General features: G+C 41.4%; 1 protein-coding gene across 1 annotated transcript in view; it reads right to left on the bottom strand.

Annotated features, from left to right (window-relative positions):
• CNOT6L (CCR4-NOT transcription complex subunit 6 like) overlaps nt 1-13,014 on the bottom strand; it is a 44,537-nt gene extending 31,523 nt beyond the window's left edge. Inside the window, exons 1-2 of the mRNA XM_083367155.1 lie at nt 12,691-13,014; nt 9,709-9,750 (exon numbers count right to left, since the gene is read on the bottom strand). Coding sequence (XP_083223281.1) covers nt 9,709-9,743 — 35 coding nt within the window. The 5' untranslated portion in view covers nt 9,744-9,750; nt 12,691-13,014. The remainder of the gene's footprint in view (nt 1-9,708; nt 9,751-12,690) is intronic.
• Between the last annotated feature and the right edge of the window lie 1,502 nt (nt 13,015-14,516).

Genomic DNA, 14,516 nt, shown 5'->3' with positions numbered 1-14,516 from the left:
AACTCCTCCCTTTAGCCCAATGTGCTTTAATTCCTACTAATCTGCATTGTAGTACACCTATCAAAACTTGCAACTTGTAGAACTGATGGGAAGAGCTAACACGCTTCTATGAAATTGTCTCCATCTCAAATTTTGGGCATCTTGGATCTTCTCTTTAGTCTAAATTAAGGTGTTGTTGTTGAATCCATCTTCTAGTGATACTTCATAATAAATCCAACCACCTTTCTCGGTCACGATAGAGCTGGGATGTCAAACTGCCGGCCCATGGGCCAGATGCATCACGCCAAAACCACGCCCACCCCATTGTCGGCAATGGGAAAAAAGTCGTGATACATCGTGACACGTCACGTGATGTCGCGAGTTTGACACCCGTGCAATAGAGGAAGTCAAGAAGAAAGGGATATACTAACTAATGCATTATGGTAGGTCAACATAAGAGTTAATAGCACCCAATATAATTTTTTACAGCTCTACTCTTGAAGATCCCCAGATGCTGCAAATGGCTATAAATGCAGGACGGTTGCAAAGCATCAAAAAATGCAGTCATGTGTGTGACAATCAGAACTGGTTCGTAAGTACTCTTCGGACAGTCCATTATAACGTCAAACGGTAGCTATGTGACCAGTTATAAGTTGAGGACTACCTGTATTACTTACAGAAAAAATAGTTTGTGAAAAATTTGTATTGATTGTCTATGGAGATTCTCATTCATCCAGGTCATGGTTTTCCCAAAGGTGCTTTTTCAAAAGTCAACTGGACTTTGTTTTTCCTTGAAGACGTTTCGCTTCTCATCCAAGAAAGTTCAGAACTGAGAAGCTTCTTGGATGAGAAGTGAGACATCTTCAAGGAAAAACAAAGTCCAGTTGCCTTTTGAAAAAGTATCTTTGGACTTTTTATTGATTCTTCTACTGCATATTAGATCTATAGCTTAAAGTAATTATCTCAAAACAATCTAACTCACATGAGCTCAAAATGAAATGTGCTTCAATAAAACACAAATGCTGATCTAAAATCAATGAGGAATGACATGGACTATAAAAACCTAGATTTCAAATATTATACAACAGAATACATTTATTCTGCCCATTAGAAATACAATTTTAAGTAAGATTTTAATGTTTTCCCCGATAAAAGTTTTTATTTTACAAAGTTGCACACTTCCGTCCTTGTGTTCTTTGCTATACAGATTAAAATAAAATCACTTTTATCTAACTTTAAATAAATTATTAATTTTATTCCAGGGGTTTGAGAATCACATAAATTCATTATCAAAAAATTGGCTTTTGTTAACTCCAAATAGCATTTGTGCCAATCTGCATCCTTTAAAAAAAAAGTCATGCAATTGATTACAGTATACAGAAATAAAAACCTTACACATTTAACATTTCTTATATCTTATAAAAAGCATTTCTAATAATCCTGATGTTGCAACGCAACTATGCTATAACTGAAGTGGGAAGTGATGTGATATCTTTATTTATAGTAAGACTGTTCCATTAAAGATATTTCCTGCTAAGAACATAAGAACAGCTCTTCTAGATCTGGCAAAGACCCATCCTAGAGTAGGATTTGTGTCTTATGGTGGAAAATCAGATATAGGTAGTCCTCAACTTACAACAGATTCCTTAGTGACTGTTATTTATTTATTTATTATTTTAATCCCATTTATATCCCACCCTTCTCCGAAGACTCAGGGCGGCTTACAATTTAAGCACAAACCAATGTGCTTAGCAATAGCCTTCATTCTATGTATATGCCTGCTTATTAGGGCTTTCGGGGGGGGGGGCCCAGCAGCTTTATTACAAAGTCAGCTTATTGCCCCCAACAATCTGGGTCCTGTTAGAAGTTACAACAGCATTGAAAAAAGTGGTTTATGACCATTTTTCTGTTCTGTCCATTGCAGCAACCCCATGGTCATGTGATTTGCATCTGGATGTTTGACAACTGACTCACATTTATGACAGTTGCAGTGTCCAGGGATCATGCGATCACCTTTTGCGACCTTCTGACAAGCAAAGTCAACGGGGAAAACCAGATTCACTTAACCGTGTTACTAATTTAACAACTGCAACAAATGTGGCCAGAAGTCGTAAAGTGGGACAAAACTCAACAAATTTCTCAAATTAGCAAGATAAATTTTGGGCTTAATTGTAGTCCTAAATTGAGGACTACCTGCAGTTATGGTGTGTACACAATCACTAGAAGGATGCAGATTTAACTAAGTTTCCTGCATGGGATATTTGGTAGCTGTCTGCACAACCCAGTGGAAACACTGAATTCTGAAGGCTAATATTCCTTGATGGATATCCTCTCCATAATGTAAATCATCCATAGCAGTTGCCATTACCATGTCCTGGGATAACAAATTCCACATCTCTGTAAAGAGATGCTTTACATCAAGGGTGTGCAACTTTGAAGACTTGTGGTCTTCAAATCTCAGAATATCACAGCCAACCATGTTGTTGGTTTTTTAAAACTTCTTCCAATCACTTTCATTATGTTACTTCCGATCCTAGTATTTTCACAATAAGAAAAACTACTGTTTGACCACTTTCTCTATACGGTACATGATTTTATACACTTTGATCATTTCTTCCCCTTTTTTTCAACCTAGATACTCTTAAATATTCTAACCTTTTCTCAGATGGAAAGTGTTTGAGCCCCATGATTACTTAAGTTGAACTTTTTGGTACTTTTCCAGCACAAATGTTTTTCAAATGTTGCTACCACAACTAGATGAACAATATTCCAGATGAAGACATGGCAATCAATTGTTACAAAGGGATAACTGTTGGTAGTTTTCAGTCCTTTTCCTAGTGATTAAATGAAATCATTTTTTACGTTAAATCTTTACTATTACCTTTGACCAGCCTTTGCAGTAAGAAAGAGAAATAGTTTCACAATAATTTATTAGGAAAGGAAAAAACAGGGCAATAGCAACAATTGAAGTTGTGTGCAAGTATATGACTTGGTGAAGGCGGCACAGGTGATATTTTGACAATGTCCCCGATTCTCTTTTTACTATTGATTTGGCATTCTCCAGGATTAACTAGCCTAAATATCCAAGACTGCAAAATTATATAGACATGATGCCAGTGGTTAGAGGCATTTCAGACCCCAATCAGCATATTTTTTTTAATTGATTGTCTTTTGTTCAGGAGCTCAAGGTAGAACACACAGCATCCTTCTTCCTACTTTTCCTCACAATAGCAATCCTGTGAGATACAATACATTGAATTGACAAGCAGCAATTGGCCCAAAGCCACCTAATGATTTCTCATGGCTAAAAGCAGATTGAACCTGAATTTCTCCAATGCCAGTGCAACGTTTTAACTGTTATGTGTAAAGTTAATGGGTTTTCTGCCCTGAAAGTGCACAATATTATATTTAAACTGAACTGCATTTACTATTTAGTTAATATTCATCCAGTTGCAAGAAACTTTTACTAGAGTTCTTTAACATCGTTTCTGGTTTTCATCCCAAACTCACTGCTTATTCCAAATCAAGACAGTTTATGAACAAGTTGAAAGTCCCTGGTTTCAATATTGAAATTTGAGAGATTCCAGCTCTTTCTTCCCAGTCTGGGGCAACTACCAACTTATTCCCTTCTAGTTATTAAACAGTTTGCAATCCATATAATTCTGTATAAAGTATTTGTGCCCTTTTGGAATTTCTATTTTTTTAAAATCTTTGCCATTGAATGTAGGCTCCACTAAATACATAAAGTCTGGGGAAATAAAGTTCCAGGTTGCATATTTTACAGCAACACTAACAAAGTGGACTGGGTTCAAAGGAAAACAATCAAGATAGTAAGGGGTCAAAAGAAAAAAAATATGAATGCTAATGGTTGGGTTAGGTATATTTAACCTGTAGGAAGACATGATAGTTGTCTGAAAAGGTGTGATGTGGAAGGTGGGACAAAACACCTCAGGATTGTTCCAGAAGACAAGTTAAGAAATCCAGATTTCAAATTTATCTTGGAGGAATATAAAGGAGGATTTCCTAACAATAAAAACTATTTTTTTTAAAAAATGAAAGAGTTTGCCTCAGGAGATATTAGCATTTCCATCAATGGAGTGTTTCCATCAATTCAACACAGGCTAAATCTGTTGACAACACTGTACTATGGTCTCTATAGGATTGAGCTAGATAATCTATGCACTTGGTACTTGCTGTATACATTATATAAACATAACTGAAAATACACTGTGAGATATGCTAATGTGAAAAATTTACTGTCCCCCCTAGCTCGATCAATTTTATTAAACGAAAAACTTATTTTAGCCTAACAATCAAACTCCGTGAATTTCACAAACGTTTACTCTCCTCTTGTAAATTTCTTAAGATTGTAGTAGAGCACTATTTCCCCACTTCAGCCATTTCTAGGTATAGGAACTTCAAAATTCCGTGCACAAGTTCATACACAAAGAGAAATTGCCAAGCTTGGGGAATACAGTTCCAAAGGTACTGTTTTGAAAGCCTCTGTTAGAAAGTAAATTCATGCTTTTGAGCCTGAATTATAAGATCATTTGTGAAGCTCCGAGTCTTCACTGATTTACATTTAGAGACCCAGCCATGAAATGGAGATTTGGGACAACATTGAAACATGAGTGCTGCCCTGTCAAAATCACTTAAGGGCGCAGCGTGAAATTATTCAGTAAGTCACGAAGAATTCCAGAACATCAGCAAGAGCTCTGCAGGGCTCTTTTACCTCAACCAAAGTCAGCATTCGTGGCCCCGTCATCAGAAAAGCACTGGGTAAAAATGGTATTCACGAGAGAACAGCAAGAGGGAAGCCACGTTCACCTAGAAGAGTGATGATTAGTGTCTCATGTTTGCCAAAAAGCCCCTGGATGAACTTTCCAGACTTCTGGCAAAAAGAACAGAAGATCAAGTAATTGGATTTTCCAGATCAAATGTGTGTCTTTTAAGTGTGACAAAAAAAAAATCAAACACTGCATTTCTTAGTAATGACCTCACATCAGGTATGAAGAATGGAGGTGATTTACTCAGTGTTTGATGAGAAATTTTGTCAAAGGCTTTTTTTGAAAACCCAAACATCTTAGCTACTGCTAAGCTTGTAAGCCGCCCTGAGTCTTCGGAGAAGGGCGGGATATAAATGGAATTAAAATAAAAAATAAATAAATAATCAACTTCATCCCTCTGCCTGGTAACACCTTTAAAAAAAAGTGTAGAACAGGGGTAGGAAATCTTGGCCCTTTTGTGGACTTCAACTCCCAGAATTCTTGAGCCAGCATGGCTCAGCTTGGAAACTCTCTCTTTCCCCTCAGCATGGCTGGCTCAGGAATTCTGGGAGTTGAAGTCCATGAATCACAAAAGAGCCAAGGTTGTCTATCCCTGGTCTAGAAGATTGGTGAAGCAAGATTGCAGGATCCATGCTGACTGTCCTTCATCCAGGCTAGCTAGCAACTCTATGTCCTTATTTTTATTATGACTGCTGCTACCAATCTGACTTAAACAGACGTTAAGCAAACTAACCATAACTTCTTGGATCTCTTTTAAAATAATTTAGAGAAGCATTTTAAGGGAGGTAAACTTGACGAAGTCAATTAGTTTAAACCAGGTTATCTAAAGAACCTATGCAAGATCAGGCTTCTTTTCATCAAGTTGGGTATCGTGGAATATTCACCATCTGAATGCTTCAAATAATTTACTGGCTGCTATTGGGAATTTATAGTGTCATCTATATAGATTGAATGAAGTGCTTAAAGAAACAAAAAAGAACTGCTCTAAACATACAGTCCTCGACTTACGACAATTGAGCCCAAAATTTCTGTTGCTAAACAAGACAGTAAAGTGAATTTTGCCTCATGTTTACAACCTTTCTTGTCACAGTTGCTAAGTGAGACACTGCCGTTGCTAAGTCAGTCACATGATCGCTAATCGAATCTGGTTTCCCTGTTGTTGTCAGAAGCTCACAAAAGGTGTTCATGATGTAACCATCATTTATTTATTTATTTTATTTTAATTCCATTTATATCCCGCCCTTCTCCGAAGACTCAGGGCGGCTTACAAGCTTAGCAGTAGCCTTCATTCTATGTATATGCCTGCTGGGCTTTCACACACACACCCCAAGCGGTATTATTACAAAGTCAGCTTAATTGCCCCCAACAATCTGGGTCCTCATTTTACCTACCTCGGAAGGATGGAAAGCTGAGTCAACCTTGAGCCTGGTGGGATGCAAACCTGCACTAATTGCAGGCAGCTGGTGTTACTTAAGGAGGCATTAGCCCACTGCTCCACCAAGGCTCTTTTAAATATTATAAATATTAATCAGTTACCAAATATTAATATCATAAATATTAATCAGTTACCAAGCATCCAAATTTGATCATGTGACCATAGTGATGCTGCAATAGTCATAAGCATGAAAAATGGTCATAAATCCCCTTTTTCAGTGCCGCTGTCACTAAACAAACTGTTGTAACTTGAGGACTACTTGTAATGAATATTGCAGGATTGCTTTGAAATACTAATACATAATTTTAACAAAGAAGTCTTCAAGTTGCACTTAAAAACTGAGCATTATTATGCAATACTGATGCAACAAACTGGTGACTCAGAAGCATATTTTTTTTATAACAGATTTACTTTGGAAGGATGTGTTAGAAAATGAATGAAGTAATAACAAACTAAATAATTTCACAGATTTTACATCACCCCTCTATTCCATGCCAATTTGGTTGAGAAGCTGACTACTGACCACTTTTCTTGCTCCAGTAACCAAAGATACCATTCAGTCATTATTTAATTTTGAGAGAGAGATAATAATGTACTAAAGCTACAAGGTAAGCACAGCAAGTCAGCTAGGCCGTTAAATCAAATATAAAAGATCAGGTTTGTAAATTTAGATTGGGGGGGGGGGTCTTCATACTTGGCCCTTTTATGATTTGTGGACTTCAACTTCCAGAATTCCTCAGCCAGCGTGCCTGGCTGAGGAATTCTGGGAGTCAAAGTCCACGAGTCATAAAAGGGCCAAGTTTGAAGACCCCTGCTTTAGATGGATAATTCATCTTCAAAAGCCATTAAAAATTATAAATAAGATGCTAATTCAGACCTAAAATGGAGTATGGGCCAACGAAACTTGTCATGGAAATCTATGTATAAACAAGCTCTAGTTGTCACCTAAATAGGTTTATCATATATATAGTACATTGCAAGGACACAGGACTCTCTATCTCTGACTTCTCCCAAAGTTGAAAAGTACAAAACAGATTATCTACAACACAGGGTTAGTTATGACGTACTGTGAGACACCAGGCCATTATCTTTAAAACATAAAGTTAAACATATTTTCCCTAAGAGAAGAAAAACTCACAAAGAGTACAAAACAACAAGAGGTGAAATCTATGATTACTCTTTTGATGCATGTACTGCAGTGATTGGAGCAACCTTGAATGATGATGCTAAAAAGGAGAACTGAGTAATCTGACCATCAGATGTAATTTTGAAACTCACAAATAAGCTGTGGTGATTTAGTAAATGCTAATTTATTCCCAAATCAAATCAAAGAATTGAGAAAATTTTTTAGTTAACGTAAGAAATGCAGTTAATGTGCAGCTTGAATGTGTGTAACCCTTGTTCTATGAAAAACACCAATTGCTCAAAAACATCTGTTGTATATGAATCTTCTTAGTATGGTATGTCAAAGGATTCAACTGAGAGCAGAAAATCTTGTACAGTGTATACCAATATCCCACCATCATTGTCAGAGACTATTTTAGTGTTTTGCAGTTACTGTAATAAAACTAATCAACCAAAAGTCTCTCACAATTAAACAACCTATATAGAAATATTACAGTGAATTGTTATGTATAGGTACTCCTGGACTTACAATCACCATTGAGCCCAAAATTTCTGTTGCTAAGTGAGGATTTGCCCCATCTTATGACCTTTCTTGCCACAGCTGTTAAGAGAACCACTGCAGTTTTTATGTTAGTAACACAATTGTTAAGTGAATCTGGCTTCCCCATTGACTTTGCTTGTCAGAAGGTGGCAAAAGGTGATCACATAACCCTGGGACATTGCAACTCTTAAAAATATGAGTCGGTTGCCAAGTGTCTAAATTTTGATCACATGACCACAGGAATGCTGCAGTGGTCGCTAAGTGTGAAAAACAGTCATAAATCACTTTTTTCACTGCCTTTGTAACTTCGAACGATCACCAAACTGTTGTGTCAAGGACTACCTGTATTTTGGACACATAATTAAAAGTCAGCCATTATTATTATTCTACTTTTTTTTTTAAAAAAAGGTCAGATTAATACTTTGTTAATTTTACAAAGATTCCCCCAAAAAGGGCTTTTACAAATCAGTACTTAATGACTTCAGAAAAACAAATTGCTCTTCATTTATCTGACAGTTAGATTCCTATTGGAGGACCAGTTACTTTTCTCCAATATTGTTTTTAATAAAACTTTTCCTAAATCCACTCCAAATAGCAAGCTTTTATAAAGTATGATTGACACAAGCCCATTGTGTAAGGTTCATATTATTTGTGTGGCTGAGTAAATGGAGGTAAACGGGAACAAGTGTTGAAATCAAATCATTTTCACTTGAATTTGTCAAGATCTAGACCCAGGGGTCTTCAAACTTGGCCCTTTTATGACTTGTGGACTTCAACTCCCAGAATTCCTCAGCCAGCGTGCCTGGCTGAGGAATTCTGGGAGTTGAAGTCCACAAGTCATAAAAGGGCCAAGTCTGAGGACCCCTGGTCTAGACATAACGCTGACTAAAATGATTAGTCCTTAAAAACTATTTAAGGAAAACATGGCTACTTTTTATGAGCCACATGTGCATTTAGTTGTGTCTGCTATATTATCAGTTCTTTCTTGTTTACACAAGAAATTTCACTGGGGTGATGGAAAATTTAAAAACCAGAACTGAAGCTGACTAACAGTCAAGACTAATAAGTCAAAACCCACTTGGAGTTCAGAAGGTATACTGATTTTTCTCTCTTGAAAGGATCAAGCTAACTCAGTGCTATTTCAAATAATTAACTCTATGGAAAAATCAGATAAAGGGGGGAATTCAGGATATTTACACAAACATCATCTCAAGTCAGCTATAGATATAACAGTTCCTTTTAGACAATATAATGTTTGACTTACCACCGTTTGTTTAGTGACCATTCAAGAGTTACAACAGCACTGGAAAAAATGGTTTATGATTGGTTTTCACAATTATGACCAGTCACGTGATCAAAATTGGACGCTAGGCAACTGGCTCATATTTACGATGGCTGCAGTGCCCCAGGGTCATGTGATCACCTTTTGCAACCTTCTGACAAAGTCAATGGGAAAGCCAGATTGACTTAACAACCGTTGCTAATTTAATAACTGCAGTGATTCACTTAATGACTGTGGCAAGGTCATAAAATGAGGCAAAATTCACTTAACTATCTCACTTAACAACATAAATTTTGGACTCAATTGTCGTAAGTTGAGGACTACCTGTATGCAAAAGTAGATTAGGCAAACACAATGCTTAGTAAAATTAAAGCATTTCAAAAGAATTCTTTTTGAAAAATGTGTCATTATTTTGAAAAATATATCTTATTATTAGATAATTTTGCAATGATTAATGCAGAATTATGAAAGATATGAAGTTTATATATTTCCTTGTTTAAAAATAGGAATAAATTGATTTCCCTCTAAGAATTTAAAACAATATTTAACAAGAACAAACCTGTTGCTTCCATGACACCTAAGTCTGCTGGGCATTTTTTATCTGAAACAAACAGAAATGAAATGTGGAATGTCCTTTTCACTTAAAGAACACTAAAAACAGGACAGAGATACCTGAAAAATAACACAGCAGCATGGAATATGCCTGATAAGATAATTTTAGCTAATTTGGACATTTTAACTACAAAATCCTCTGCTGCAGACACGTCAAACTCACGACGTCACGTGACGTCGCGCAACGTATCGGAGCTTTTTCTCCATTGCCGGCAATGGGGTGGCCACAGTTTTGGGATGACACATCCAGCCCGCAGGCCGGCAGTTTGACACCCCTGCTCTACTGAGCATGAATGTTCTGGAATTCGGATCATAGCCTGAGAAAAAGCAGGATCAATGTAGGTTTTCATGTTATTTTCCACCTCATTTCTAATTTAGGGCTACAGAAAGCCAGTTTGGTCTAGTGGTTAAGGCACCAGGTAGAAAGCGGGGAAACCCCGAGTTCTAATCCTGCCTTAGGCATGAGAGCCGGCTGCATGATTTTGGCCCAGTCACTCTCTCTCTCAGCCTGTCTCAGCTGATAGGCTTGTTGTGGAGAAAATAGAAGGAGAAAGAAGTATTATATATGTTCTTTGCCTTGAATTGTTATTAAATAAATATTGTACTAAAGTTGAAATTTAAGCAGTTGAATTGCCATTCATCAACAAAGCCTAAAGAACACTATTGTAATTTCCCACTAGGCCGGTTCTGAAAATATCACAGAACATACCTTAGATTGTTTTGAAATTCTAACTGGACAGTTGACAATACAATAATGAACAATAGAAAGAAAACCATTTAGTGCAAGCAAGTGCAAAAGGTTACAAATCATTTTACTTGCTATTAAAAATGTGTAACAGTAGACATTTAAGAAGGCAAAAGACCATCAAAAAATCATTCTTATTCAATAGTCTATCCTCCATCTGCTTAAATACAGGTAGTCCTCGACTTACAACCAGGTTGAGCCCAAAATTTCTATTCCTAAGTAGGACAGTTGTTAAGTGGATATTGCTCCATTTTATTGCCTTTCTTACCACAGTTTTTAAGTGAATCACTGCAGCTGTTATTAACATGGTTGTTAAATAAATCTGGCTTTCCCACTGACTTTACTTGTCAGGTTGCAAAAGGTGATCATGTAACCTGGGATTCTGTAACCGTCATAAATATTTGTCAGTTGTCAAGTGTCTGAATTTTGCTCCCATGACCATAGGAATTCTGCAGTGGTCGTTAAGTGTGAAAAATGGTCATAAGTCACTTTTTTCAGTGCCATTGTAACTCTGAATAACCCCTAAATCAGGGGCATCAAAGGCTGGCCAGATGCATCATGGCGAAACCACACCCACCCCAATGCCAGCAATAGAAAAAAAGTCACAATATGTCGCAACATGTCACGTGACACTGTGAGTTCGACAGCCCTGCCCTAAATGAATGGTTGTAAGTCAAGGACCTGTATTTGCATGCTAGCTTATTCAAATTGTTTATTCTTTATAAATTTATTATTAGATTTATTTGTCACCATCTTGCCACCGGAATGCAACTGTACACAAAATTTAAAAATGACTAGTTGAAGTGCTGTTCTTATAAAGAAATAACACATACACACATTACCTACACCTAGTCAAAGAGAAGGGCAGCCAAAATTGACTCTGAATATGTAGAACTGGTTTATCCTGGACAGATAAGCAATGGTTTGCATATATGCACAATGCAGCCGCCCCATCACCCAGGATTTCTACATCTGGATTAACATTTTAAGATAAACGTTTGCACACGGTCAGCCTTTACACGGCTTGTCACAGTTCGGAGGGATTTCGAAGAAAATAAAGGCACCCAAACGGAATTCTTCCTCTGGAGTTAACAGGATATTCCACACTATTCACAGCTGTGTTTTTCCACTGAACCCAAACCCTCTAAACATTAGCTATTAATCTTTAAAGAAGCCTTTTGCAAGGGCCAAAAGGCAGGATATCAAGTGTATATAAATAAAAACCTGGAAACACCACACACACTGTAATGGCTATATTACATGTCACGCTTATAACCAAGTCTTAAAAGAGGTGGGCATTGTTTCCTTCTACAGCTTTGGTTGAAAACATGTCACGGGTGACAAATGTCACACAATGTGAAGCAAACGTCCAGACCTTAGTAAGGAAACATCCTTTTAACAACATCCTCGCAACGTTCGCAACCCCGGCCGTTTCCCCCAAGAGCTGTATTCTAAAGTTTCCCCCAGGCATCTTCTTTGAAATAAGTTACGTCCTGTTTTTCCATCCAGTTATGCTGGAGGCTCGCAACTGGCAATCGGGGGTGGGGGGGAGAGAAACACACACACTCACACACACACACACACACACCACATTGCACAGCAAAAGTAAAAAAAATTTAGTGCGACCGGGAGCTTTGCAAGCAACTTCTGGGGCGCATGTGGAACTCCCGAGTTAACTTTTACGGGTGAGTAAGACGTAGTAAAAAATAAATAAATAACAACACCCCCCCCCAAAGCGTCTCTTCTTTGCTCCTCTCCCGGGCGAAGCGCGCCTCTTCCAGACGTCCACCCGAAACACGGAAAAAGGGGAGAGAGTTACGGACCAAAACCACAAACGCAACCACGAAAAGGCAGGAAGTTGTAAAGATGATACACGCCAACACACACACACACAGAGAGAGAGAGAGAGAGAGAGAGAGACAGACAAATACACACGGGCGGGCGTAGACACAAACGCCTGCGTAAAACCTCCGCTGACACGCAAGCTCCCCGCGTGTTCAGCCCGCGCGTTCCCACCCGCCCGCGGGCAAAACGCGCGCAACTGCCCGCCGCTGCCCTCCCGGCTTCCCCTCCGGCCGCCGCCGCCGCCGACGACGACGAGGCGACCTGGATTTAGCAGGGCCGGCCGGCCAGCCCTCACTCGGCCTCTCCTCCGAGCAGGCCCGGCGCCCGCCTGGCGCTCACCTGCATCCAGCCCGCGGGGCGTCTGTCGACGGGGCTGAGGCGGCTGCTCAGGCGGCGGCGGGGCTGAGGGCGAGCAAGACATGCAGGAGGTAGCGGCCGGGCCGAGGCGAGCGCAGGGCGGGCTCGAGGAAGCCACGGGCCTGACGCGGCGGGGGCCAAGCGGGCAGGCGGACACCCTCCCGGGCCGTCTTTCCCTCCTCTTCCTCCTCTTCCTCCTCCTCAGGCCTGGCCAGCAGCGGCGGCAGCGCGGGGATTACTGCCGGAGGAGGGGCCTGGCCTGCCTCGACGCCGCGGCGTGAAGAAGAGGGAGGAGGTCTCCAGCCGCCGCCGTCTCCTCCTCCTCCGGCTGCGGCTGCGGCGGTGGCGGCGCCTCGCCTTCCCGCCCTCGCGCCTCGCCTCGCCTCGCGCAGCCCCCCCCCACCTCCAGGCGGGAGGGAGGAAGGGAGGGTCCTGCCCAGAGGGGAGGCGAGGACGCGCGGGCAACTGGGAGGGGAGGGCGCGCGCGCACGCACGCGCTTCTTTCTTGGAACTCGTGCGCGCGCGCGCGCGGAAGGACGCGCGCGCTCGCGGGCACTTGTCCGGCCCGGGCCGTTCTACCCGGGGTGGGGGTGGGGGTTGGGGGGATTTGTCTATGACAATTGGACATGGCCAACTGGCCAAGGCCAACTCGCCACGGCCCGCTTGCCATGGGCTACTGGCTGCGCCAACTCACTATGGCCAATTCGCCACGGCCCACTTGCCATGGGCTACTGGCTGCGCCAACTCACTATGGCCAACTCTCCACGGCCCACTTGCCACGGTCCACTGGCTGCGCCAACTCATTGTGGCCAGCTCAACCTGGCCCACTTGCCATGGCCCACTGGCCGCACCAACTCGCTATGGCCAACTTGCCACAGCCCACTTGCCACAGTCCACTGGCTGCGCCAACTCATTATGGCCAGCTCAACCTGGCCCACTTGCCATGGCCCACTGGCCGCACCAACTCGCTATGGCCAACTCGCCACAGCTATCTCACCACGGCCCACTTGCCATGGCCCGCTGGCTGTGCCATCTCACTATGGCCAACTCGCCACAGCCCACTTGCCATGATCCACTTGCGACAGCCCACTTGCCACGCCAACTCACTATGGCCAACTCGCCACGGCCCACTTGCCATGGCCTGCTGGCCACACCAACTCACTATGGCCAACTCACCATGGCCCACTTGCCATGATCCACTGGCCATGGCCCACTTGCCACACCAACTCACTATGGCCAACTCACCATAGCCCACTTGCCACGCCAACTCACTATGACCAACTCACCACGGCCACTCGCCACGGCCCACTTGCCATGGCCCACTGGCCGCACCAACTCACTATGGCCAACTCACCACGGCCCACTTGCCATGGCCCACTTGCAATGGCCCATTGGCCGTGGCCAACTCAGCATGGGACAACTTGCCATGGTCAACTCGTCACAGGACAGTTATGGGACAAGATCCCCAAAATGCTTTTTTTCAGCAGGCAACTGGACTTCCTTGTTTTTCTTTGAAGACGTTTTGCTTCTCACCCAAGAAGCTTCTTCAGCTCTGGATGGTGGGGAATGGAAGGATTTATATTCCTGGAAGACTGGAGAGCCATTGGTCTGGAATGGGAGAGGGTCTCCTGCTTGAGCAGGGGGTTGGACTAGACGACCTCCAAGGTCCCTTCCAACTCTGTAATTCTGTACAGATGGTCCTCGGCTTACAACAGTCTGTATAGTGACTGTCCAAAGTTACGACACTGAAAAGTGTGACTTGTGACCCTTTTTCACAGCTAACGACCTTTGCCCATGACTTTGCTTGT

The sequence above is a fragment of the Vipera ursinii genome, assembly GCF_947247035.1.
Source record: "Vipera ursinii genome assembly, chromosome: 7".
In the NCBI taxonomy this organism is placed as follows: domain Eukaryota; kingdom Metazoa; phylum Chordata; class Lepidosauria; order Squamata; family Viperidae; genus Vipera; species Vipera ursinii.
Note: the sequence above shows the minus strand (reverse complement) of the source record. Positions and strands in the feature narration are given on the sequence as shown.